The sequence below is a fragment of the Misgurnus anguillicaudatus genome, chromosome 11 (assembly GCF_027580225.2).
Source record: "Misgurnus anguillicaudatus chromosome 11, ASM2758022v2, whole genome shotgun sequence".
Taxonomy (NCBI): Eukaryota; Metazoa; Chordata; class Actinopteri; order Cypriniformes; family Cobitidae; genus Misgurnus; species Misgurnus anguillicaudatus.
The window spans coordinates 3,550,883-3,578,392 of NC_073347.2; the positions used below are offsets into that span (position 1 = coordinate 3,550,883).

General features: G+C 36.8%; 1 protein-coding gene and 2 long non-coding RNA genes across 9 annotated transcripts; 1 reads left to right on the plus strand and 2 right to left on the minus strand.

Moving 5' to 3' along the window:
* Window positions 1-265: 265 nt before the first annotated feature.
* On the minus strand, window positions 266-1,657 carry LOC129415978 (uncharacterized). Its single transcript, XR_012371965.1, has 4 exons — window positions 1,520-1,657; window positions 1,075-1,204; window positions 885-963; window positions 266-532 (listed from the first exon to the last, which is right to left on the minus strand). It is a non-coding gene; the product is annotated as an uncharacterized lncRNA (long non-coding RNA).
* A 368-nt stretch (window positions 1,658-2,025) lies between these two features.
* On the minus strand, window positions 2,026-2,655 carry LOC141368746 (uncharacterized). The gene is made up of 3 exons (XR_012371966.1): window positions 2,513-2,655; window positions 2,285-2,335; window positions 2,026-2,163 (listed from the first exon to the last, which is right to left on the minus strand). It is a non-coding gene; the product is annotated as an uncharacterized lncRNA (long non-coding RNA).
* On the plus strand, window positions 2,133-25,924 carry LOC129415968 (uncharacterized). Of its 7 annotated transcripts, none has more exons than XR_012371961.1 (18): window positions 2,133-4,880; window positions 11,944-12,035; window positions 12,113-12,175; window positions 12,271-12,484; window positions 12,810-12,885; window positions 13,080-13,414; window positions 13,573-13,646; window positions 13,750-13,838; window positions 14,269-14,466; window positions 14,566-14,652; window positions 14,744-14,997; window positions 16,415-16,543; window positions 16,879-17,013; window positions 17,144-17,264; window positions 19,563-19,638; window positions 19,785-20,512; window positions 20,631-20,755; window positions 23,814-25,924. XR_012371961.1 is itself a non-coding variant. In XM_073872836.1 (15 exons), exons 6-15 carry the CDS (start codon window positions 13,151-13,153, stop codon window positions 19,589-19,591), a joined length of 1,380 nt encoding a protein of 459 aa, XP_073728937.1. In that variant the 5' UTR covers window positions 2,133-4,880; window positions 11,944-12,035; window positions 12,113-12,175; window positions 12,271-12,484; window positions 12,810-12,885; window positions 13,080-13,150; the 3' UTR covers window positions 19,592-19,697. The 7 variants fall into 7 exon arrangements, 2 of the variants coding, with proteins under 2 accessions (XP_073728937.1, XP_073728938.1); XR_012371963.1 differs by having other exon boundaries at window positions 20,631-20,720; XR_012371960.1 differs by having other exon boundaries at window positions 19,785-20,755.
* The last annotated feature ends 1,586 nt before the right edge of the window (window positions 25,925-27,510 follow it).

Genomic DNA, 27,510 nt, shown 5'->3' on the forward strand with positions numbered 1-27,510 from the left:
TAATGAAGGGTATATTTTAAGGTTTAGGTCAAGTGTACTTATTTATTTGGGTTAAAACAGCATCAGATTTAACATTGTGTCTGATTGGATTTACTACGTTAACTCCCAGTATTTTATACCAAGATCAAGGGTTTGATATTGCATATGAAAAACATGTACATAAGTAACCCAAGTTAATTAGTTTGATCAAGTAAAAAAGCAAATGAAAACATCTGCTAAAGAAAAGACTTCCATATTCAATTCAATTTTATTTATATACTGTAGCACTTTTCACAATTTTTTAATTATTTCAAAGCAGTTTTACATTAATAAACCTGACTCCCTAAACTCCTAGGAGAAAAAAAACCCTAGAGAGAGAGCCAGACATAGCTGATTCTATAGAGAACTTACTATATATTAGATACTTTATTTTACAACTTTAAAATATAAAAACATTAAGAATTAAAACATTTTTTTATGTGTTCAAGGATGAGACAGGATCTGCATCAGACGTTCAGCCAGCGGTCTGTGTTCATGAAGTCTGAAATACAACCTGAAGATGAGAAAGAAAAGAAATGTCAACATTTAATTTTTAGTCATCATATTTATATCTAGAACCTTAAAGCCACAATATCAGTGGCGGCTCGTGACTGCTCATCCGAGGGACGCTAATTGAAAATAAGTGTTTGGAGTGTCATGTGTGTTGCTTGCGTTTTTAAAATATTTGTTTGTTGCGTCATGTGATCCATGTGCATCACGTGTTTTGTCAAAATAAGTGCCTGCTGCACACGCGTCAAAACCATTTATGATAAAAGAGACGCTCACGTTCACAAAATACACGCAAGACACTCCCTTAACAGTAAACGCGATTATGCGATTATAGTTAAAAAAGCATTCATTCATACCTCCTTCAAACTCCAAACTCCATTCCCCTCTCCTTCAGTCATTCAGCTTCATCCTTTTCATTTTTGTGTGGATGGTGCCCTGTAGTGATGAAAATGTACATTTAAAACAATCTTACTATACAACTAACTACACAAAATAAAAAACATGTAATCTGCAAAATGCAGTTTCCTACTTGAAAAGGTCTGTTACCTCATTTTGTATACGAGTAGCTCTTCTTTGTCAGACTTAGTTTTAAACCAGTCATGATCTAAGATCTGCTTGAGCGTCGGACGATCACTTGGATTCAGGGCCAGGCACCATCTTAACAGATCACAGATTTCTGTACAAGATTTAGGAGAGAGCTGGTTAGTCATCATGACACACAAATGACAATAATGATCACGGCATAAAGAGACGCTTTTGTTGTCATTTTTGTTGTCTGTCTATCATCTAAAGGGACCCTGGTCACAGACAGACAGTACCTCAGGTTAAGATGATGGCACAGTGATGTAATACATCGGCGAGCCACTAAATGACTGTTTAGCTAAACACAATAAAATACATCTTGCCAGACAGACCGTATCATCTGATAATATTAATTGTGGATTTGATCAGAGACTTTGTGTGTGCATGTTGATCAGTCATTTTCACTCACCCTTTGATAAATCCTTCTCATTTGTCTTCAGATACCCGGAATCAAAGTCGTTTAAAGGACAGGGCAAAGATCCAAGCACCATGAAGTACAGCACAGTACCTAAGGCCCAGACGTTTGCTGGCACGGCGTGGAATTTCTCAGCCTTTTTGATCTCAGGCGGGGTCCAACATGAAGCTCCTGTACACAAAACCTGCTGTTTCTTTTACAAAATGACTCAACATGATGTTTCAATACTCCGCTATATTAAAAAAATTCAGCTCACCTACAAAGTCGAAGGTCTTATATGCCTCATGCGTCAGATAATGTCCAGCCCCAAAGTCAATTAACGTCAGGCTCATTGTTGATTGCTGCACCAAGAAGTTACTGGCATGGATGTTGGTGTGGAAAACTCCATTATCCAGACAGTGTTTCACTGCCAGTACCGCCTGACGCATGAGATGTCTTGCTGTATTTTCACTTAGTCCTCTATGATTTGTAACAAAATCCCACAAGGATACGCTGTGCAGTGGGTACTCCAACACGAGCGTGTAAAAGTGTTTAGTCTCGTACCAGTCATACATCTGTATGACATTGGGGCATGAGGGCGCATCTCTTAACTTAAGCATCAGCGCCACTTCTGTAATAATTGGTTTGGGGTATCCAGGCTGGAGAAAAAAATGGTCAACAAATTACAATTTGATGAAACAAATATCTTGTATTGGTGCGTAATCGCTATACTGTCTATTTTTTGTTTAGTTCACTACATCAAATTTTATGACAACTTACAATCTGAAGAGTGCTTTCATACTTTCGTTTGTTTATTTGCTTGATGGCAACCTGTAAAGAGAAAAAGCACAAAAGTTAATTTCTCTTGAGCAGACTAAAGCGGCTCACCTGACACTGCACACATAACTTTAAGGTTTGAGAATCTACAAACTTTAAAACATGGTTTAGATCAAGTGGACATACAAATTTCAGCAAACATTGTGTTTGATATAAATACGAGTGCATTACCGGAGTGTCATCCGATATACGGATCCCTTTGTTCACTTTGCCACCGCACCCTTCCCCAAGCACTTCATACAAGAGTTGATATATAGAATCAAAAGGCTCTGAAAAACACACAGAAAAATGATGAGGTGACAGTACATGTTAACACTCATATACTCACAGATGAAAGGTACAGCATACATTTCCAGGTACAGAAGAATATGTTAAAGAAACCATTTCACTTATTGGTGCAAAGTAGGAGTAATGAAGTCAGTACACTCACCTTTAGGCACTGAGCGATTAGCTCGTTTCTTCTTGCTTGGCGGTTCAAAAGCTTGTTGAACAACATCTATAACTTTTGGCCTGACAACTTTATCATCTTCTGGCGAGGGATCTCTGGAATTTTCAAAAGCTTTTGGTGTGGGAATTTTAAATCTACTTGGTTTAGGAATCCAAACACGTCTGTGATTTTCAAAAGCTTTTGGCCTGACAACTTTATCATCTTCTGGCGATGGACCTCTGGGATTTTCAAAAGCTTCTGGTGTGGGAATTTTAAATTTACTTGGGTTAGGAATCCTAAAACGTGCGGGTTTTCCAACAACTTTTCGTCTGCGAGTTTTAAATCTACCTGGGTTAGGATCCCAAAAACGTGTGGGATTTTCAAAAGCTTTTGGCCTGACAACTTTATCATCTTCTGGCAAGGGATGTCTGGGATTTTCAAGAGCTTTAAGAGCTTTTGGCCTGGGATTTTTACAACCTTTTGCCTCAGGACTTCCAACATCTTTTGACCCAGGATTTTTTGCTTTATTTGGGTCAGGATTTCCACCACCTTTTAACCCAATATTCTCTGGAATGGCACCTAACGTCTTTAGCCTGGCATTGGCTGCAGCGATGCCACCAAAACTGGCCAGATCCACACCATCCATGGCATCAGGAATAGCTAGATCGGCATCTTTTTCACTTTACTCTTCCCTTTTTTACTCCAAGTGTTGTGAAATGAGCGGCTCTTTGAAGCCTTTTGTTTTTGTTTCTTTAAGCCAACACTCTTCGATTGAGAATCTGCCAGATCAACAACTTCCCTGGCATCAGGGATAGCTGGATCGGCCTCAATCTGTGAAGTCGGCATCGACTCCACTTTGCCCCTCCGGAAGCATCCAAGGAAGCGTTGCTTCAATGTCATGCATTTATCCGGACGAATCTTTGGTTTTGATTGGGGGCCGGCCAGAGCAGGAACATCCATGCCAACAGGAATATCTGCAATAGCCTTGGGCTGTTGAGTTGGCACAACAGTCACTTTTTCTCCCTGGAGGTTAGATTTGCGGCTCTTTGAAGCCTTTTGTTTCTGTTTCTTTGGACCAACGTAGGTCTTTGACTGTGATGCAAGATCAACAACTTCCCTAACATCAGGGATAGCTGGATCCGCTTTCAGCAGGGGAGTCGGCACTGACTCCACCTTGCCCCTCCAGAGACAGTCAAAGAATGCCATTCGTTGTTTTTCCGGTTTGATCTTATTGTTTAATTCAGAGCTGGCCAGACCAGCATCATCCTTTACATTACATATGCTTTAGCGCATAAACGCAATGTCAATACCTCAAAAAAATATATATTTAAAAAAAATAGCTTTAACGCAATAAATGTGATGTCACATGATAGATCTTCATCACACGCAACCTCTGAAGGGCATAACAGCAAACAATAGGCGCTCTTATTGCAGCCTGAGACTTTCTGTTTTGATTTGCAGAGTCGATCCTCCATATACACATATGGAAGAAAATTAATGACAAATCTTTTTGAATTAAAACAGCCTGTTGAATTGTACTACCTGAAGAAAATGCATTGTATTGACCGTACTTGAATTTTAATGCATTGTATTTTTATGTTTTTGAAAAGAAAAAGCATGTAAATTGTACTACCTGAAAAAAATGCATTGTATTGACCATACTTGAATTTTAATGCATTGTATTTTTAGGGCTTGCATTTTTAAGGGCTGAAATTCAACATGATTGCATATTTAAGATGTGAATATTTTACTTCAAAACATTTAAAACACATTTTCTGTATTAAAAATTCAATAGTCCATATTCATGTTTCAGATTTTTCTTCAAAATATTCAGTCTGTTTAAAAATACAACGTAAAATATTCAGCAGGCAATATTCTGTCCATTTAATTTCACGTCCACAAATTCGCGTCCAAAAATTCAGTGCTTCAAATTTCAACACTTCACATCCGGGAACTTTAGGACAAGCAATAGAGTACCGAGCATAATCTTCATCTGCTGTTAGTAGACCTCACCAGCAGGTGGTGCCAGAGCGTGTTGACGAAGAGCAGAGCAACAATTAAGAGACGACGAAAGGCCTTTACAAAATCTCATTTGCCAAAATGGACCGAGCGGTGAGTACATATTATGATATTCTGGGTCACTATGTATTCGATGCTTTATTCATTATTGTAAATGCCATGTTGTCATTAATATAAATCCAGAAAACTCTGTCAATGTCGGATTTTATATTAAGTCTAAGTAAAGTAACTGTAATACGTTCAGACATAGAGACTGCTTTGCTTATGATTCTAATGACAGGATACTAAACGGTTTTTACATGATTACCGATTATAAATTAAAAGTTACATCTCAACCAAGATATCAGTTAATCTCCGTCATATATTGGTCGAGTAGAATTGTGATTTAGTTCTATAATCACAGCTGTGGTTAGGCCAGAGGCACGAGGCTGCAGTCAGAGCCATGATGATAGATTACAGGTGTGAAAGATCACAGTTGATCCGTGATCCGTACGGATAGACTAATACCAAGCTTAGATCTTACTTAATGTGCAGCTTTGTTCTTTATTTTATAAGTTTGTAATTTTTTGTTCTTAGATTTTCCAACCCCTCTTTTACTGCTCCTAAAAATGATCCAATTCGTGCCCCAAAACCCATAATGTGATCTTTCTGGGTTACAAAATGTAGTTTTAAGATTAGTTCCGGAGATAATCTATGTATAATATTTAAATCTGAACCGATTACAATGGCCGGTTGCATAAACATAGCTGTGACGTTAAAGGGATACTTCACCGATTTAGCATTCAGCTTTGTATCTGTAGAAACCCGGCAGTATTACTGAATGACCATGTTTCCCTCCCTCATTTCCCCCTGAGAGGAGAGATATCTGCATTTTGGTTCTGCAAAAAAGTCCTCCGATGATGTAATATGACGATTTTTGCATCATCGGAGGACTTTTTTGCAGAACCAAAATGCAGATATCTCTCCTCTCAGGGGGAAATGATGGAGGGAAACATGGTCATTCAGTAATACTGCCGGGTTTCTACAGATACAAAGCTGAATGCTAAATCGGTGAAGTATCCCTTTAAGACTGCGTCTTAAGAATCAGGGTTCCCGCGCGGTCTTAAAAAGTCTAAAATTCAGAATGTTAAATTTAAGGCCTTAAAAAGTCTTAAAAACACCCAGATTTTTATCCCAGGTCTTAAATTTAATTTACCCAAGTCTTGAATTTCTCACCTCTGTTCATTCCCGAAAAGCGTTGTCCGCAGAAAATAAAATAGTAATTTAAAACGCTGAAGAATTAACTTAATCAGTGGCGGAGGCAGAAAGTGTATGAAGGTGAGTCTCTAAAAAAAAAACGTTCCGCACTTTGTCATAATCCACGCAAATCGTGCCATAAGCTATATTTCAGGTGTTGTGATCTGACTGTATACTGTGGATTTGGCGGAAAACAATCCTTAAATTTTGTTTTGTATAAGCAAAAATCTTTTTCAGAGTAATTTAATAGCCCGTGGTTACCTGAGCATTTGTTAGCCTCTGAAACATAGACAGAAGCGAACAAAAATCAACACTGCTTTATTGAAAATCAACTTAAACAGTCGGGTCGTCGAGTCACAAGCCACCAACAGCGTGTCAACTTTAGTGTTACACAGTTTTATATTTTAGACTTTAATATTGCTCTCTGCTGCAATGCACTTGAACCTAACGCGCTCCCCCTTCGATTGGGAGACGGAAAGCAAGAAAGTACCGTAATAAACCATATATTTCCAAAAAGTGCAATTGTCTTCTTTTAGGAACAATTCAAACTTTTTGATAGCGCAAATGCTTCAAGAGTTACGGTTAAATGAACAGCGGTAGAATCAGAGCTGCAAACGGCATCGCCTGGTTTATTTAAGTTAACTGAGCATTACATTCGCAAGTCATAAGCATATTACAACAATTAACGATTAACTAAGAATATTAATCAATATTTTAAAGTTAATTTCAAAGTTAATATTCTGAAATAAGACAGTTTTTATGACGTATCCATCTTAGAAATGCGACCCTTCGGAGGCTACAGCCTTCGGATTGAGAAACGGTCTTAGTGGATAATGTTAGCAACACATATCAAACAGCCTTTTAATGGTAAATTTCGTTTTCTTAATAAAGATTCATCCGTTATTGTGTAATTAGAGAGGCTATTAAACGTGATGGCTGTATATAGTGCATATTTATGCATAAAACGTATGGGTGAAGTGTTTTTGGCTCTGTGATTCTGTATTCAATTAAATGCAATAAATTAATTTATGAATAAGTTGTATTAATAAAATGCATATATTAATGCTTTTAGGGATTAATAATAATTGAAAGTGATCTTTTGTTCTTTGTATATTTATAAATGAAACAGGCACATCACACAGTCAGTTGTACATTATAAACATGCATAAACATTATTGGGTGGTTTCCCAGACAGGGATTAGTTTAAACCAGGACTAGGCCTTAGTTTAATTATGACATATAACTAGTTTAAATAAACATGCCTTACTAAAACCATTACTTGTGTGCATTTTGATGTATTTTAAGATATGTCAGTGCAAATTGTTTTCAAGTTTGGAAAGCTCTTAAAACTAGTCTTATCCCTGTCTGGGAAACCTCCCCTATAAGCTTACGTACTACACAGTGTGATGCATTTTAAAGCTTTAAAGTTGTATGAGGCAGTGTAAAACTGGACACAAACCAGCGGCTGACCATACTAACTGATCTTATATTAGTGGATTTTATTTGTCAAAAAACATTTGTTAATAGAATTTTATAAAAATACTACTTACACATATTAGTGTGATATATATATTGTAAATCAATGCATTTCTTGATTATTAAGTAAGAAAAATTACAGCTATTTGCCTCTATCTCAATGTGTTTTAATGGGTCACTATGAGCTTCCAGGAACTAACTGAAGTCTCTATGAATCACGTGATGCCCAAGCTTTTTGGGCTTCCATTGTCAGAAGTGTCTTCCTAAAGTGCTGTGGGTAGAATTTGTCGCCGCCAAAACTCGCTGTCTAATAGGGTTAAGCATAATGAATTTCCATGTATTTTGATTATCTGTTTTAAAACTCTGTTCATTTTATATGTTTCTATAACTGAATCAATAAAAATAGAACGTTTTGAGAATTTTTGAGATCATTCAAATGCTTCTAGTAATGTGTCGTGTTGGTCTTAAATTTTACTCATAATGGCCTTAAAAGGTCTTAAAAAGGTCTTAAATTTAACTTGCTGAAACCTGCAAGAACCCTGAAGAATGATTCTGACTAACTGGCATATCAATATATGAATGTTAATTAAGCCCATTGCACGAGCAAAGCTCAAGCTGACTATAGATATAAAAAAAGCAAAGCTCTAATATAAATTCACCAGTAACTGGCACAGCAAGTATTAGACTTTTGAATCTAAAATAATAAGTGGATTAAGCTCTTTTAATCTGCAAGTGAGGAATTAAAAGAGAAACTTTTACTGCTTCTGCTCTATCTAAAAAAAGGAAAGAGAACTACATAAACCATTATAACACACCGGTCACTGGCGGCGTCTTATTTATATATATATATATTTTTTACTTTACCATACTCTTAACATATATTTGCCTTACTGTGAACCATAATATTTACAATCAACTTTTTCTTAATTTGTTGTAAAAGCTTTAGGCTACTTTAAAGGGGCCGTGAATTGGTCGATTTTATTGCTTTATGACGTTGATTGATGTCTACTTATGCATTTCGCGTTGTTTTTACATTCAAAAACATCAAAAGCAATAAGTAATACGCTATTTTGTAACATGGATTAGTGGCTGTCTTGAGAAATGGTTCGTTTGAAGGGGCGGGCCGCATTGAAGACCTGAACGTAAACACCCACTGCTATGATTGGACAGCTTCATTCCCCGTCATTACATGTAGGGAAATGTTTTAAAAACATTAATGTGATAAAAATAGCAGCCGAACACAAATATGTTTGAGACACAAAAGATTCTGGGTGCTAAACATGATACACATAAATGACAATACGTATATTAAAGTAGAAACAAAACGTGACTAAATTACCGTATAAAACACAGTAAGCGTTCATCCGAATCTAAACTGCGGCTAATAAATCCTTTATCAATAACTTTGTATATTTATATTGTGCTTGTGAGGTTGCTTTTACATTCACGTAATGTTAAATACCACAGTTATATGATAAAAAATAAGCTTTGTTGAGTGTTTGACCTTTCAAACGCAACTTGCCTAAATTACGTATACAACACAGTAAACGGGCATCAGAATCTAAACTGCGGTTGATAAATCCTTCCTTATAACTAACTTTGTATATTTCTACCTTTAAATTACAGTCGTATTGTTAAGTGTTGTACCTTTATTAATCGTTTAATGTTTTTAGTAAATTAAAACAGTCAACAAACGTATTTAGACACGGATGTTACAACAGGACACATCAAGCAATCTCTTTTAACAAAGCAATAGTGAAACGCAGTAACTTAAATAAAGTAAAATGTCTTACTGTGAATTATACTGCTGTGTCATTGTTGTCAGATCCAATATAAGTGGTGCTTCTGACTGAGTCTCTCTGCAAATCCAGCATCGACTTCTTTACAAATGAATCCATGTCCACAACGTTAACAAACGCTCCCCACACGAGCTGGAACTTCTTCAAAAGCAAACTTTATCCAAGCATATTGCTAATGTTAAGTTCCAAGCCTCCTAATTGAAGTATTTAGCTTCTGTGTTGTTCCCATGGTTGTTCCCACGCGGTTCTTTCACAACCGAAAAAGCGTTTCCATGGTATCATAACAGATCACCGCGTCAAAATAAAAGTCTCTCAGAAAAAATGTATTTAAAAAGTCATTTTGGTTAAATTTGTCAATCTTTAAAGACATGTTTACTTACTGAGACACACGTGTCACGCGAAGCTGTGGGCGGGGCTACAAAAGTAGACTTGTCCTTTTGGTTATGGGGAGGTGTTTCAATTCTACTTTGACGTCATAGATTTCCGAATTTTAGACTGGAGTTTTTAGCTGGCTTGGTGCCAAAGACGGTTATATTTCAGTAGCACAGACGTTTTCAGTTCTGAAACTTGCAGGATGTTCATTTAAGTATGATGACCTCTTATATAACAAATTATCAAGTTAAAATTGAGTTTTTGATTCACCGCTCCTTTAAAGGGATAGTTTACCAAAAAATGAAAATAATGTCATTAATGACTCTCGTGTTGTTACAAAGTCGTAAGACCTCCGTTCACCGTTGAAAACACAGTTTAAGATTTTTTATATTTAGTCAGCGAGCTTGCTTGACCATTCATTGAAAATGTATGTGTACTGTCCATGTCCAGAAAGGTAATAAAAACATCATCAAAGTAGTCCATGTGACATCAGTGAGTCAGGTAGAAAGTGTTGAAGCATCGAAAATACATTTTGGTTCAAACATAACAAAAAATACGACTTTATTCAGCATTGTCTTCCGGTTCTGTTGTGAATCGTGTGCACAAGATTGAAGTCACATGACTGTAGTGACGCGGCTGACATGTTACCTGGTGCGCCCCAGCTGTTTTTTGTGTCTGAGCTTTGTTTATAGTCTGAGGGAGATGCATGCTGTAAGTTTGAAAAAAAAACTTCACAAACATGTCTAAGGATAACACGTCAGCAGCGCCACTGCAGTCTAGGATCCGATATGCTGGATCGGTATCAGGCCGATTGATATGTGCGTTAGCCGTGGTTGTTACTGACAAGCTATTAAAAAGACAACGTATTATAAAAGCACTATAAACTTTATTATGCACTATATTCAAAGTCTTTTAATACACTCAATAGATTCATGTGAAGGAACAAACACACATTTAGAGAAATTTTAGTTCACAGAAACACTGTAACCACAAACTGTGTTAATCCGCTGGTGAAGCGGACGGATGAAACGCGTCATTCACACACGCACACCCAAGATAACTGTAGGTTATAAACTTTCCATTGCGGTGTGAGGATTCCCATGACAGGATTCAAGGGCATCAATTCTGCACCCAGAAACCCCATGAACGTAGCGTGTTATGACTTAGGCGCATCAATTCTGCACCCCGAATGTGCATAAAAAGTCTGGTCAAACGCATCATTTCCAAAACAACCATCTGCACACTAAAGCTTTTTTACTATGACAGTTTTAAGCAATTAAGAATTTTTTTAGCATACTTAATTGATCAAATATACCTAATCTATGTTCTTCTAAACACTGTCATGATTAATATTTACTAATGTTCTCTGTAACTTGTAAATAATTTAAAATTATTGGTTTTAACATTTAAAATTATACTAGATGTAGCAGAAAGCGCTATATACATTCAATTACAATAGTATTGGGCATATATCCATATAGGCTGATATACGGAATTCTGGTATCAGAATCAGTTAGGAAATGAAAAGTGGGATTAAGACATCCCTACTGCAGTCTTGTGCATGCAGTTCACAACGAAACTAGAAGAGAAGACAATGCTGAATAAAGTAAACAGAGGCTCCAGATAAAAAGAGAATGATTGTTTTTATTGCACTATTCTCCAAGTGAATCGGTTACACTATGAGACACATCACATTCCTTAAATGTTTACACACCAATAGATCTGATCTTTGAAGGGAATAGGGCATAGGGATGATCAAGTCATCCACTGATTTACGACAGGTAGTTTGGGACACTGAAAGTCTTTAAAAACAGCGTTTGTGCAACTAAATGTTAGAGCGTGTGACCATCCGCTTTGTTGGCAGATTTTTCCAGTTACAGATATATGCTTCACGTCTCCCTCACTCATTATAAAATCAGCAGTGGCGGAATGACACATAAACGATGCGAAATGGTGAAGCAGTTACGGTGACGATACTGGTAGAATATCTCACGGCTATCAGACAATTACATTCAATAACTAACCAATAAGAATTCTTGTATCAAATAAATAGGACCTGTCTATCTATCTATCTATCCAGGGTATTGTTTCTCAAAAATATCATAGGCCCAAGTAGATATCACCATTGCCACCAATGGTCTCTATGATCAACTTAGCTTTTGAAAAATGCAGCCCAGTAACGTTATCTGCATTAATAATTTGTCACCTATGATAAGTGGAAATCTTGTTAAGCTACTCTCCATGTCCCATACATGTTGTGTTTGTTTCACAAGGGAGACAATGAAGTGCTGAGATCAGCAAGGCACCTTTTGTCACTCTTGACTCAAGAAAAAGCTGCGTGTTCAACAAGTCAGGGAACAAACAGGTAATGCAATATTTTTTATCAAGCATTTTAACAATGTCCGCACACACATTATGATAAAACTTAATCTTTTTTGTCAGATCATCTAATGGTAGAGTCCAAACTCAAGGGCCATCATCTTCTGTACAAACAGAAATTACCAGGTCAGTAGAAAATTGTATACTGCATTCCTGGTTATGAATTTTTGGTCTGCTCTGATCTACAAAGTTCTGTCCTATACATAACATTTTTACAACAGGTCCTTTCCTGGATTATTTTCAAGTCGCAGAGGAAAACGCCGCTTTACTGGAGCATGCCCTGTGCCCATTAAACCAAAACCATTTCAGGTCATGTTCCACCTGCTTCCAGCCCAATGTGAGCGGTCCCCTAGTGGTCCAGATCAACTGGTCCATACACAGGCAGGACTAGGACGCAGAACTGCCACTCTAGATGAAAATATGACTCATGAAGAGGTACAGATACACTTCATGTCAAAAAGAACCTGTTAATATAATAATCTTTGTGAATGGTCACACAGAGCAGTGGTTCTCATTTTTTTTTTTTGCTGTGCGGCCCCCTTTATGCACCCCCCCCCCAAAGACATTCCACAACTTAAAATTTGAATTAAACAAAACATATTACATTATTGTGCTGTTGGTTAGTAGCCTTATTTTTCTGATGTTTAATTAAAGAGAATTATGATAAATTAATGTTTTTTATCAAATGTCATTAAACTGGGATCCCTAGATATAGAGCAGCGATAGCGGCGTGATTAATTAATTCTGTTCTCTTTAACAGTTATGCGATAAACTTATCGAATTGTATCCAAAACTTGGAGGAGTAACTGGTGGATGGCTCCTTTATTAAGGATCTGGTAATATTTATTGCCTTTAGTATGAATGATCTAGATGTTTAAATATAGTTATTAATGACAGATACATACAGATAGAACAGTACCACGTTGAAGTGTTAAGAACCTTAGATGTTTCATCAGAGAAATATATATACATGCATACATTAGAATGTAATAAACACATAACATAACTCTTTTGTTGTTCATACTTTCAGGTGGTTGGGGAAGTCGGAAGCTTGCTGTAGTGGCACCTGCAGACTGTGGCTACACAGGCAGGCTTATAAAAATGAACAAAGTAAGAGAAAGTTCAGTCCTTTATATAGCCCCTCTCCAGGAGGAGCTTGACACTGCTCCCTTGCCACCATCATCGGAATCATTTCGTGACATGCCAAAGGCAGTATGCAAACAATGCAAAAAGTCCTTCCCACTTCAGATCCTTACAAATCACATTAAGACTTGTTCTGATGTTGTTGTGGTTGAAGATGAAAATCAGGATGAAATTCTGTATAAGGCACATGATGTGGAAAGCAAGAAAAATAACAATGAAAAGGTAAATTCTCTCTGTACACTTACATTATCTCGTTATGTGTTTATAAATACATTTGGGCCAAAGTGAGCAAAAGGTTAATTGCAAACTGTTGGAAAATTTTGCATAAAAAAGAATATTTAAGAGTTTTTTTTGTATGCGGTTGGTCATCTATTTTATAGGGTTGCTGTCCGGTTTGCCAAGAAGAAATGCCCCTTGACATCTTGGAAGTCCATGCCAGTGAATGTGGTGAAAGGTGTGTAAGCTGGGAAATATTTAGTGATAAATAAAAAAATAATTTGTAAAAGTGCTCTTAACATCACATTAGAAACAGCATTTTTATTGTTTTCCCCCTGTAGACCACTGGATGATGAAATTAACAACACAACTGAGTTGTCATGTTTGGATAATGAAGTGAACGACACTGAATGTTCATACATGGATAATGGTATTTACATTGTTTCCTTCCTGGCTTTTTTGCCAGTTTCAAGAGGGTGACATGACAGTTTGTTGGCATTATGTTCTATTGCTGAAGTTATAAATAAGTCTATATTTGAAGAGTTTCGTTGCAAGACGAGATAACCACCGTTTTTTTAATTGTTCAGAAATCTCGTTTTTTGGTTGTGCATTCCAATTAATTTCAAAGCAACTGCAGTTGGTTTGTTTTGATTTAAATCTTCATAACTTAAAAAATACAGCTAAGTAGCACCATAAAACAAAATAATAATGACATAACATAATAATAAACATGTTTTGACAAAAATGTAAAAAAAAATGTATTTATCTCGTTTTGCAACGAAACTCTTCATTTATAGTCCATCATGAAAATGTTACTACTATTGATGTGCAACATCTTGATATTTTATTTTTTATATCAGATTGGAAGACCCACCCTGATCCAAAAATGGCTGCTGACTTGTACAGAAAGGAAATTTTCAGATTGCATGAGACAGGGAAACCGCTTTTGATGTGTATGGACTTAAGATCAGGTGTTGAAGAACAAGAGAGGCAACTGATCAACTTTTACAAGCAAAGACACGTAGAGTGGGCATGTCCGGTTAAATGTCAACTTCAAGGTACAGTCTAAAGAAGAATAACTGTGTGCAATAAAATATGCAGCTCATATAGTCAACCTGTGATGTCAGCTTTAATTATTGTATGTTAATTTTTTTCAGGGGATGCCACAGTTGGTGACGGAGTGACTAGGCACTTTTTTTCTACAGTTCTCGAAAAACTGAAGTATGGTTTCAGTTTGAACTTGGGTATGCAGTCATCTAATAGTTGAACTGCAAAATTTATATTTTGAATAATTGCTATAATTGGATACACCTAATGCTTATTTGGAATTAACAGGAAACACAGGAGTTACTTGCCTCTTCGAGCGGGAGCCTGACCACTTGGTGCCCTCATCCTCACAATTCCTCATTGAAAGCGATCTCTTCCTAGTTGCAGGGAGAATGCTAGGCCATTCCTTTCTGCATGGTGGCCCATGTTTTGCAGGGCTCAGCAGAGCTTTTGTTCATGTTCTGCTTCAAGGTTCTGAAGATACTGCCACTTTGCAACTGGAGGACTGCCCAGATGTTGACATACGAGAGACCATCGACTTGGTATATATAAAATGTTTTATTTTTGTAGATACTTGATTTAGTTTTGGAAGACGCTTTGACCTATTTGGAATTTGTTGTTGTTGACATTTTATATATACACAGATCAGCCACAACATTATGACCACCTGCCTAATATTGTGTAGGTCCCTCTTTTGCCACCAAAACAGCCCTGACCTGTCAAGGCATTGACTCATTAAACCTTTCTATCAGAACCAGCTTTCACATTTTCACCGATTTCAACTACAGTAGCTTGTCTGTTGGATCGGACACTGACCACTGCAGACTGGGAACACCCCACTAGAGCTGCTGTTTTGGAGATGCTCTGACCCAGTCGTCTAGTTATTACAATTGCACTAGCCCATTTTTCCTGCTTCTAACACATCAACTTTGAGGACAAGTGTAGTTGATGTGATAGAAGCAGGGAAAATGGGCGGATCGACTTTGACAAGGGCAAAATTTTGATTGCTGGGTCAAAGCATCTTGTGGGATGTTCCCAGTCTGAAGTAGTCAGTACCTATCAAAAGTGGTCCAAGGAAGGAAATTGCTGAAAAAGTGAATGCAGGTTCTGATTAGAAGAATTTAGTGCCTCAACGGGTAAGGGCTGTTTTGGTGGTAAAATGGGGATCTACACAATATTAGACAGGTGGTCATAATGTTATGGCTCATCTGTGTGTGTTTGTATATGCGAAATTATTTATATGTAGTTACAACCCCTAGCATAAATTATGGAATCAACACACACTTTTTACATTTAATGATGTTCACCCAGATGCTTCACTTCAAAGCAAATAGACAAATCACAGAAACCTTACTCAAGATTACTCAATCTGCTGTAATGACTTTTCTGACCCCGGCATGCGCAGTGGGAACCGCCTGTGACGTGAAGGGGTCTATTAGTCAGCAGTAAAAACAATTGAGTACTTACACACCTTAACCAGCTGCTGATCTCATTGAAAAGAAACATTGCCTCAACAAGAGAGTTGTCAGTTGAAACAATGGAAATGATTTTTGGGGATTTGTATATTTGCTTTTAAGGGAAACATCTAGGTAAACATACCAGAGCAATGTTTGTGGTAAGCGTGGTATAAGAGGAATAATTGACTGCGTTGAATTATTTGAATATAAACACACCGCTTCACATCGTGCCACGTTACCACCTTGACTGTGCGTTAATTTCTTATAATTCAACGGCCCGTCGTCAATTATTCCACCAAATATTATTCAGACATTTTTTTTTTTTTACATTTTTACTAGAGGGTGTATGACACTGTAGTTCTTTTATGTAAGTTAGGGTTAGCAAAATAAAGTTAAATACATATCATTAAAAAATCTTCATACAGTGGACTTCTAAAAACTAAAAATTTGGAATCAAAAATTATTTGGACACTTTTGTTATATTTGTTTTATTTATTTTTAGCTCAGTGGACATTCTCCATTAAATGAGGACCAGTCAAGTAAAGTACTGGAACTGTGTTTGTCTTGGGATCTTCCTGGTCCAACAGAAGGAAATAGGAGGTGGCTTTATGAACGTCTGCTATCACATGCGGTAATTAAAATTTGTGTTTGTGACAATGTAAATTGCCCTTATTTTTATACATTTCAATTATCTTTTGCAACTAATTTTACTTGAATACGTGTTCATGCATTTTTATCATGCTTCTTATGGCACTGTAATACAGGTGTAAGAGAGATGTCAGCATTTATGATCTTTCACACTAAGCTATATAATGTAAGGATGTTAAATTCTAGAATAACAGCAGGATAGTAAGAACATGCTCTGGGGTGAAAGGTTTTTTTTAAAACCAAAAACCTTTAGGTACTTGGTCTGTCTGCTTTCCGACATTGAAATTTGAATGTAACCCCCCCCCCATTTCTATGTAGGTTCTTGGTAAAAGAACACGACAAATTAAACAGATAAGACGAGGACTAAAAGAGACTTTTGTTTGGAATCTTCTAAATGAGAGGAAGGATGTGGCATTTTTCCCTAAGGAATCAGAGGACTCGTGCTCTCCAGAGGTAAGGCTTCCTTCTCTTTAGATGACTACAAACATCTTTTTCCTTAAACTGAATGTCAATATCTCTTTTCTTTGCAAACATAACATAAATACATAACTGATTATAGACTCTCATTCTGTTACTTATTTAGATGCTGCTTTCCCATATCTCCTGGCATAGGGGTGATGATGAAGATGATGATGACGACGACGAATACTCGCCTGATATAAAGGAACGAATCACTGGGTATTTAAAGCAGTTCATTGAGACAGGTATGTGCCTCAGAATTTGAAAAGTATAGCTGTGTCTTCCTAGCTAACAGAAAAAAGTTCTAAGAACGTTCCCTGAAAGTTCCCAAAGTTTCCAAAAACATTCTGCCAGCGTAAAAAGTGTCCAGTTTTCTTGACGTTCTAAGAACGTTTTTGTGTTGTCTGAACGTTAGAGGAATGTTACATTTTACCTTTATTAAACGTTATGACAATGTCATGTTTTAATGTTCACACAATATTTAAAACAACAACTGTTTATTATATTGACTTGTTTGATTGTTATGTAAATGATAGAGAAACATTGCATTTCATTTTTTATAAAACATTATTTCTTAATGTTCAGTAAATATATTGCTGTAAAAAACACAATTCACTTACTAGGTATATATGTTGTTTTGTTTCATTTTAAGTCACCATTATTGTAATTAATGCAGCATTTCACCCGTGGAAACATTAATCTTTATTAAAAGTGGATCATATTTGTAGTCAAAATTAGTGATAGACCGATATATCGGCCGGCCGATATATCGGGCCGATATTTGCGAGTTTTATGTGTATCGGCATCGGCCGATACATGGCTGCCGTGTTTGCCGATTTTTCCGGCATAATTTACAGACAGAGTGCTGGAACCCGCAAGCGATTGCAGGTCATGTGACTAAAAACAACCAACCTTTTCACGACAACATTGAAAGCTCGGCTTAACAGCTGATCATAGCTGAACAAAGTGGGTTTTTTTTTCATCTCTATGGGGCGGTTTCCTGGACAGGGATTAGACCAGTCCTAGACTACAATAAATGTAAGAACTGTGCAAACTAATAACATCTCTTTTTAACAACATGCCATTTTTACATAATTTTTATGATGTAAATTGAGTGAGCAAAACCAGTTTTGGCTCCAAATATCGGCTCAAGAAAATCGGCAGCCTGTATCGGTCATCGGCTAAGGCTGATGAAACAAAAATCGATATCGGCATCGGCACTGAAAAATCCATATCGGTCGATCCCTAGTCAAAATGTAACATAAATTTCGAATTTGGTGCCTATTTGACCGAGAAAAGGGGTGTTTGTAGTCTCACCCCCTCTACAAAGATATAGGACTTCCTTCTTTCAATGATGCAAAATGATGATTTTTACATCATTGAAAGAAGGAAGTGCAACACTGAAATCCATCATGCCTCGGTGGAAACAGAGGAAATGATGCACGACCATTCAAAAACATGACTGGGGTTCTAACTATACAAAGCTTAATGCAAATGGGTGAAGTGTCCCTTTAATGTTTGTTTTAGTTGGACTCTTGACCCTTGACTTTTTGCTTGCTAGGTTTATTCCTGGTTGTGTTAACTTTGTGTTAATACATCACATTTGTTATAAACATGTAAAGTTAATAGTGTAATTCTGTGGTGGTTGGTACATAATGGTAGAGATCATCACCTAATTAATTTACTAATCAAAAGTTTATTTTCTGTCAATAATGTATATAGATCCAGCTCTTTCACAGCAGTTTGTCATTAAGGAGTTTTAGAAACTTATCACAAAAAATATCTGCTGTATAATTGGGATACACAACCCTCAAGAATCAGAATATGAATCTCAACCATGGTGACAAATAAAATTGTAAAAAAAAATCATTATCAATGCTGCAGTGCATGCTGGGAGTCCTGAATGAGATTTGTAATTTGTTGATACCCAGCATGCATTGCAGCATGAAGTTTTTCATTTAATTGTCACAATGATTGAGATTCATACTCTGATTCTTGATGTTTCTGCGTACCAATTATACAGCAGATATTTTTTGTGATAAGTTTCTAAAACTCCTTAATGACAAACTGCTGTGAAAGAGCTGGATCTATATACATTATTGACAGAAAATAAACTTTTGATTAGTAAATTAATTAGGTGATGATCTCTACCATTATGTACCAACCACCACAGAATTACACTATTAACTTTACATGTTTTTAACAAATGTGATGTATTAACACAAAGTTAACACAACCAGGAATAAAAAAACCTAGCAAGCAAAAAGTCAAGGGTCAAGAGTCCAACTAAAACAAATGTCACAAGTCGGGGTGGACCCAGATGTAAATAAGGTCACGCCCCTTTCTCCACCTCGAGGAGATTCCCAAAGCCACCCCAATGACCAGACACACAAGGTAGACATAAATTAAAATGGACTTTATTTAATTTATTTAAAAATAATAAATAGTGCAGGGAAAAAGGGGAACTTAAAATAACGGCCCCTCTAGGCTCTCTTCACAGCTCGGCATCTCAGCGTTCACGCTAGCTCTCCTTCTCTCCACAGACGTCTGCTGGGACACAAAGACACAGTGAATCGTTTTCCAATGGTTCTCTCACCTCGTCGCTGACTACAGCTTTGGGTAGGTATGGCTCTCTTCACAGTTCGGTATCTCAGCGCTCACGCTGGCTCTCTCTCTCCTCTTCCACAGACGACAGCTTGATTCATACGACACACTCCTTTTCTCTGTTGATCGGCAGATTTATCAGGTTACGTTTTATTTAACAGGGTGGCGGACTTACGATGGCTGGCTACACGATGCGTCAATTGGACAGTGGTTTCCTAGGTGGCGCCGGGGGCCAAAACCCTCTCGGCGAGCTCGTTGGTCTACAGAGGGGCGAGAACGTCACGCCGGCACACCGGGTCGAGCGCTACCCTTTCCTCGAGACCCGTTGGTCGATCGAAAACTGGACCGGGGCGCCCTTTCGTCGAGACCTCGGGGCGGCGGATCTCCTTCGCCTCAAGCTCTGTGATGATCAAAAGACACAGGTAAGGTAGCAATATTATAGGTAATACTCACACACCGTCAATAGCACAGTTCTTCACCGCCACTCCTAAACTCAAGTCCGCCGAGCGTTTGGCTGGGAAAATACTTCGAGATGCCACTCCGTGATTTTAAGACTGAAACACACTCACAGCATAATCATGTACAGGTCTTACTCTAGGACCGTTTTTCCTCTTCGTCGTCTCAGGAGCGAGTGACTGGAGGCGGGGGTACGTCAGACAAGACAACAGCAATCCCACTGCAATACACAGCATTACACAGCACCACTTCAAGTGAAAATTTCTACATCCAAGACTCACCCACCACTCAGTGCACACAATAGATGCCCGTCTTCCTTTACTTCGCTCTGGACGAGAATATGGAGATGGTAACACGGCCTAGTGTTTGTTTTCGTCACTGGAGCTGTTTCCACACGAAGACCCTTCGGCTCCCCCACCACGCTGGCTCAGGGGTAGGGCCGCCCACTCTCTTTCAGAAACACTCAGAGAGACATACAGGTCAAATACATGCACAACACTTCCTATAAGAAGGTTCCGTTACTCACAACTGCTGTACTTTCTTCGTCCTAGGTTGCCTTCACGCTGTAATAATTCTAGATGCACAGACAGGGCGTTTTCCAGCCACCAACAACACTTTTCCACAGACGTATACTCACAATGGTGCGTCTTTCCTTCCTTCGTTTCTTTCATCCAAGGTCAGTACTCGTTTTAATTCTTCTACCTATAAGGTCTTCGGTATCTTCCTCAATGTAAGTCTGTAATCCAAACGAGAGAGAGAGCAATACAGCAATCCAGAATAGTGTACCCGCCCTGGTGAAAAAATAGTATGCTAAATATATTTAATTTTGATATACTTAAGTATACTTGCAGTCACACTAATGACCAGTATACTTAAAGTGTGCTATTGATTAGTTTATTTAAAGAGTGCTATTTTGGAACAATTAATTTTGTACTTATTTAGTACAATTTAAGTACATGACGGTTTTTGTGCTGAATTCATGCTTGATAAGTGGATTTAGAGTGTGTTTTATTTATGTTAGGAGTACATTACAAATGTATTATGAGTGTCTTGCAAACATACAATCAGTATACCTTAAATAGACGGTTTGCATACATTCTATATATTTTTGGCCAATCCAAAATTCTAAAAACTGCCCTGGTGAAAAATGAATATGCCAAGTACATTACATTTTGTATACCTTTACATACCTGCAGCTAGATTAGTAATGAGTATACTTCAAGTGCGTTAATAATTAGTTAACTTAAAGAGTGCTATTTTGGGAATAGATTACTTGCTGGTAACATAACCAACATAATTTTTTCCAAATAAATAAAAGCTGATTAAAACAGTCAAAAACAATTCATTTTAAATATATTTAAAATATAGTTTTATTCACAGCATTCAAAGTGTACAGTATTTGCCTAAAAATTGAACAATTACTCATTGAAGAATGTCAAGATGATTGAGTTTACAACATCTTTCTCTCCCAAATTAACTTTAGTCTGGCAGGTTTTGGTTCAGCCTAAGGAAATCTGAAAAAGATAGACAATAAGCTCAATTAAAAAGTGTTTAATATTAAAACATTACATTTATTTAAGGCTTACTGTATTAAATCTATAGTTTACTGGCAGAGATTGTATAGCAGATATATTTTTACCTAAACTAGAGCTTGACTAAAATGTCATCATATATATTAAGGGGCGGTTTCCCAGACAGGAATTAGACTAGTCCTAGACTAAAATAAATGTAAGAGCTGTCCAAACTGAAAACAACTTGTTCTGACATATCTTAAAATACATCAGTGCCCTTTGTTTTACATCGTAATGCACATAAGTAATGTTTTTAGTAAGGCATGTTTGTTAAAACTATCCTAATTAAACTAAGGTCTAGTCCTGGATAAAGCTAATCCCTGTCCGGGAAACCACCCCTAAGAGTTTTCATTATAATGACTTGCCTATATGGGCTGCAAAATCCTCCTTACATAAAATACTTCAGCTCCTAAAGAAAGATTTTATTGTATTAAATTTAAATGTAAAACTTGTCAGAAAGAAAATGCAACAAGCTGACAATTGGGTGGTTTCCTGTAAAGGGATCAGCTCAAAACAGGACTAGGCCTTAGTTTAATTAAGAAATATAACTAGTTTCAAAAAACATGCCTTAATAAAAACATTACCTGTGTGCATTTTCAGGCAAAACAAAGGACACTGGTGTATTTTAAGATATGTCAGCGCAAGTTGCCCTCAGTTTGGACAGCTCCCACATCTATTCCAGTCCAGGACCAGTCCAATCCCTGTCCGGGAAACCGCCTCAATATGTATATAACGTTATCTAAACTGAAGCTTGATTTACTACTACGAATGAATTATTATATCTTAAGAGTTTAAAATGACTTACCATTAGCTGCAAAGTCCTCCCTACAAATGTCTTTGAAAAACTTTAGCTTCTGAGGAAAGAATGCAGCATCATTAATACTAAATACAGTTAAGTTAGGTAAAAGCCTTCCAACCTCTAAACAGTCAATAAATGGTTAACTTTCACGCTACATTAAAAAAACAGATTTTCTGACGCTACCTTTATTCATTAACATATACATACACACCAATACATATATTTAACAAAACAATCGGGTGTGCTAATTCGATTTAACAGGCTAACAGTGCTATCTTTCAAACCTTTAACATTAGCTATAAGCTAAGCTAAGCTACACAGCAGCTTATCACTAATAGCGAGTAAGACACCGCGTTATTGACAACATTTCGCATTCGAAATATGATAGTCTACTGATAAACTTCAGAATGGTCAAACGATAATCAAATATATTAATTTTAAGATATTTTAACGTACCTTGGGACTGAATCCGTCTGTATTGAACGACTGGTAAAAATCAAAATACGTGCTTCGTGACGTCATCCCACACGTCAGGTGCATTATTCAAATCTCAAGAATTCACTTTTCTCTGAAATGCATTTACGAAAACTGTTTAAGTTAATTAATGTTTACAGCTAAAGGCGGTATGCAATTGACTCAAAAACTACAAAAAAAAAAAAAACAAATACTCATATTCCCCTTACGAAAATGAATGTTTTTTTGTGGTAAAAGTTTAGTAACCATTTTTTTTTTGGTGTATTGATTATTATTAGCAAAACCAGGGTTATTTTGTGGTAAAACACAGTTAATTGGTTTATCCAATGCTTGACTATAGTGAAGTTAAAGTGTACCTTATTATGTTAATAGTATATTACAAATGTATACATCTACAATATAAAAATGTAACAGAACATACTGCTCTCTCGTAATTTTAAGCCCACGTTATTTCTCCATAAAATAATATACATTTGTACACCCCATATACTTTCAAAATGTACTTAAAATATACTGTTTCTAAAGAATACTAAATAATGTATTTTAGAAATATACTGTCAGTGCATTATTATAATGATAACTTTAAGCATACCGATAAAGTATACCTAAAATACATTTTAAAATAAGTTTAAATTTAGTATACTTTAAAAATTGCACAAAACTTTAACTTTAAGTATATTTTTCTAAAGTATACTTTTAGAAAATATACTAAAGTACAATTATTTTGAAGTATGTTAAAAGTTTAATTGTAAAAAATACGCGCAAATATGTTGTAAGCATACTTTAAATATGTTTAAAGAAAGTACATTCCTTTGTAAGTATATTTGTAATGTACTATTGCAGAGTTAAATATACTTGAAATACAATAAAGTATATTTGTTTTTCACCAGGGAAGGTCTGGATGAAAAGCAGAGACCTGCCCGGATTCCACGCACGCTGCACGCAGATACCCTCAGAAAACAGCAATTTTAATCAACCATCACACGCGTGTGCATGTTTGCAAGCAGTACAAGCCTGCGTGATGTTTGCGGTGACAGGTTTTAATAAAAGAGAAAAAAGTCAATTGATATTTGACATCTATAAACAATAATATATACGAAATATAATTATATGGTCTTGACATACACATTATCTGTTGCTTTAGTTTTTTATTAAACTACTCATTTGGTTTATTAGATGGTGACAGTCCCTCTATCACCAATCACAAATAATCACTTTACGCTTCTCTTTCTCAGTGGATAAACTGAATCAAAGCTGCTGTTATCTGCAGTTATACATTTTACAGAGACCAGTAGCCTATTCATTAGATTTAACTGAACTTTTTTGGCACTTTTATCAGAAGGAAAGCATAATAGAAGTGTATAAAATAATAGTAAAGACTCTAATCCCAGGCATTTAAACTCAGTAAAAGCTTTTATTTCAATTTAATTTCTAAAATATGATTCGATTTGTATTGTGAACCATTTTAACGCAGTCTTTCCAAACTATTTAACACAGAAATAGCTAAAATCCACACTATTATCAATTGGCAAATGGTTAGGACTTATATAAAAAAATTATTACCACAAACCCCCACCCCCCCCCCCCAAAAAAAATCTCACTCCAAGCTGAACTCAGAAGTTGGCAGCTCTGCAGACTTTTAAAATCCTTAAGATCAGCACCAGTGTATGGGGATATCCCGTTTACCACATAGTGGTACAAATCATGCGGGCTGAAGTCGGTCAGACTCGGCGTTTAATGAGGTCCGTGAAAATTGAAGGAGGAAGAAGGTAAGGGTCGGTATCCAGTCCCGCTATCTCTAACTTCTCTAAATAGCGCTTTTTGTGAGGACCTACCAAATGCCCTACCTCGACCGATAACGGCACAACAACTTCCTTAATATAAGAAGCCATGTATTTTAGTGTAATATATATTTAAACTGTTTAAAACTAATCAAAAATCCCGCTCGTCTATTACTAATCAACCTAGTGCGTCAGTGATTTTGCCGTCCAGCATGGCGTCGTCACGTGGTCTAGGTCACGTGTTTGCAAAGGGTCTTAGAAATTATCGCCCCCTATTGGTTATCATCCCCATAAATGTGTGTCATTTTTACGCCTAGAGGAGGCAAAGCGTGACATTGACACGCATCCTCTAGTCTAGTGGACCAGCGTGTCTATTACATGCTTTAGCGTGATACTGGGTTGCACCATCATATCTCTATGTGCATTGTATATATAATTGTTCCTTTAATTTATTTTCTATTTTTTTCTCCTTTGCTTGTAGCTTTTCATTTTTACACTTTGTAGCAAAGCTATAGACAAGGGTTTTAAAAAAGAAATGACCAAACATTTATTGCTCTGTTAAATAAGATGTGGATTGTAACACAAGTCTTAAAAGAAACGCTACTAATACTTCTGTCATTGATAAGACAACAATAAATCGGAACAGCGGCAGGTTTGTCTGCTCTGCATGTTCATAAAACCAAAATGTTCTCTTTGGCAGTATTTTTTTTAACTAAAAAGCATTATACACACATGCTATCAAAATCATGACAAATACATTATTTGACCTGTATGTTAATAATAATGACATTAAATGCATTAATACAAAGATAGTTAACTAGGTATTTAGTGTCAGGATCCCAAATGTTATTAAGTGTATTTAGTCTTGTTTCTGGTGCCGGGATCCTGACACACCCCCGTAAATGTGTTCTGTGTTTGTGTGGAGAGTCACGTGACCTATGTGTTATGTGTGGAATGTGCTCTCCTGTCTTTAGTCTTAACCTTACCTTCCTGTTTCCTAATTATGTATGATTAGTTTCCTCACCTGTTTGTTATTGTCCCCTAGTTAGTTCCCCTGTTTATATGCCATTGTGTCTCTTGTCTTTGCCGGATCATTGTATTTGTACATGTATGTTACCATCGTCAGGAGTACGTCTAGTTTTGTCTTGCCTGTTATTATTTCTTTCTTGCTTGTTTACCCCCTCGAGGGAGTTTTTGTTCATTAATAAAAGTCTTTTGAGTTGAGAGCTGGACTTGGGTTCATCCTCCACCATCCATGACATTTAAAGTAACTTGACTGTGTATAATGTACACATCAAAGATTGGACTCAAAGCACACTATTTAAATCATACCTAAAATGGAGAGGTTACTATAATGTGAACATAAATAACCATAAATCTGAGTGAACAGTCATGACATGTGGAATCCCACAGGGCTCAATTCTTGCACCGCTTCTGTTTTATCTGTATAGCTGTATGCTCCCACTTGGTCAAGTAATGAGAAAGAACTAAATTGCTTATCACAGCTATGCGGATGACACTCAGATATATTTTGCCCTGTCACCCAATGACTACAGCCCCATTGACTGTCTACAGTATGTAAGCATTGATGAAATTAATAGCTGGATGCGTCAAAACGTCCTCCAGTTGAACAAAAACAAAAATGAAGTCATTGTATTTGGAAATAAAGATGAAACTCTAACACACACCTCGACTCTAGGGGTATAAAGACAAAAAATAAAGTCAGAAATCTTGGTGTAATCTTAGTGTCTGACCTATATTTCAGTAGTCATGTGAAAGTAATAAGCAAATCAACTTATGACCATCTCAGAAATATAGCCAGCATCCCAGCCAACATTGACATGTGGGCCCCACGTGGGTCCCATCTGGGCAGCATGGGTTACATGTGGGCATGGGCTTCACATGGGCAATATATGTGGGTCCCATGTGGGTTTCCTATGTGGGCCCCATATGGGTTTGCCCATGTGGGATAATAATGTGGGCCCCTCATGGCACCTATGTGGGCAAAACAATTTTATGCTTGAAATACATCTTTATACATTTACAATCTTAAAATAATAACTTTTGGTTGATTGTCACTTTTAAACAAATAGCAAATAATATAACAGATATGATTTGATCAGTATAAAACATTTTAAATAAAATGCATTATTTTTTACATTTAATTAACATTGATATGTGGGCCCCATATGGGCAACATGGGTTAAATAAAAATGCATTATTGTTAACATTTATTTGTGATATTTGTAATGTTTACCTGCCAATTATTAATTTTAATTTGCACAGCTGAGCATGAGTGAAAATAAGAAATGTCAGAAAGTTCATCAGTTTGATAAGTGTGTTAATTAAAGAAATGTTTCAAACATTCTGAAAGGAGTCTGATTAGTGGAGTCAGGTGTTTCATATAAGGAGATCTGGGGCACGTTCAATCTCACACCGGTGCACAACGTTTTGCTACGGTTTCCGGGTTTAACGACATGTTTCCTGGAAACGGTGTGCAACGGAATGCAACAAGTTTTAGAAGCGTTTTCTCTTGTTTGGTGGGTGTGTCAGAAATGTCGGCCCAATCAGCGGCAAGATGTATAAAACCACACGGTAGTAAAGAGACAGCTCGCTCAATGGGTTCAAGTTGGAATGTTGTCGTTCATTCTGGACGGCAAGGTCAGTGACTGTAACATTGAGGGTCTTTTACAGTATTAAACACACATTTATAACGATTTCATCAGGCTTCAGAAACATTTAAACAAGAACACAAAGAATGGCCTCTCAGCTACCGTAGTTGCAACTCTTGCGTCATCACAACAGG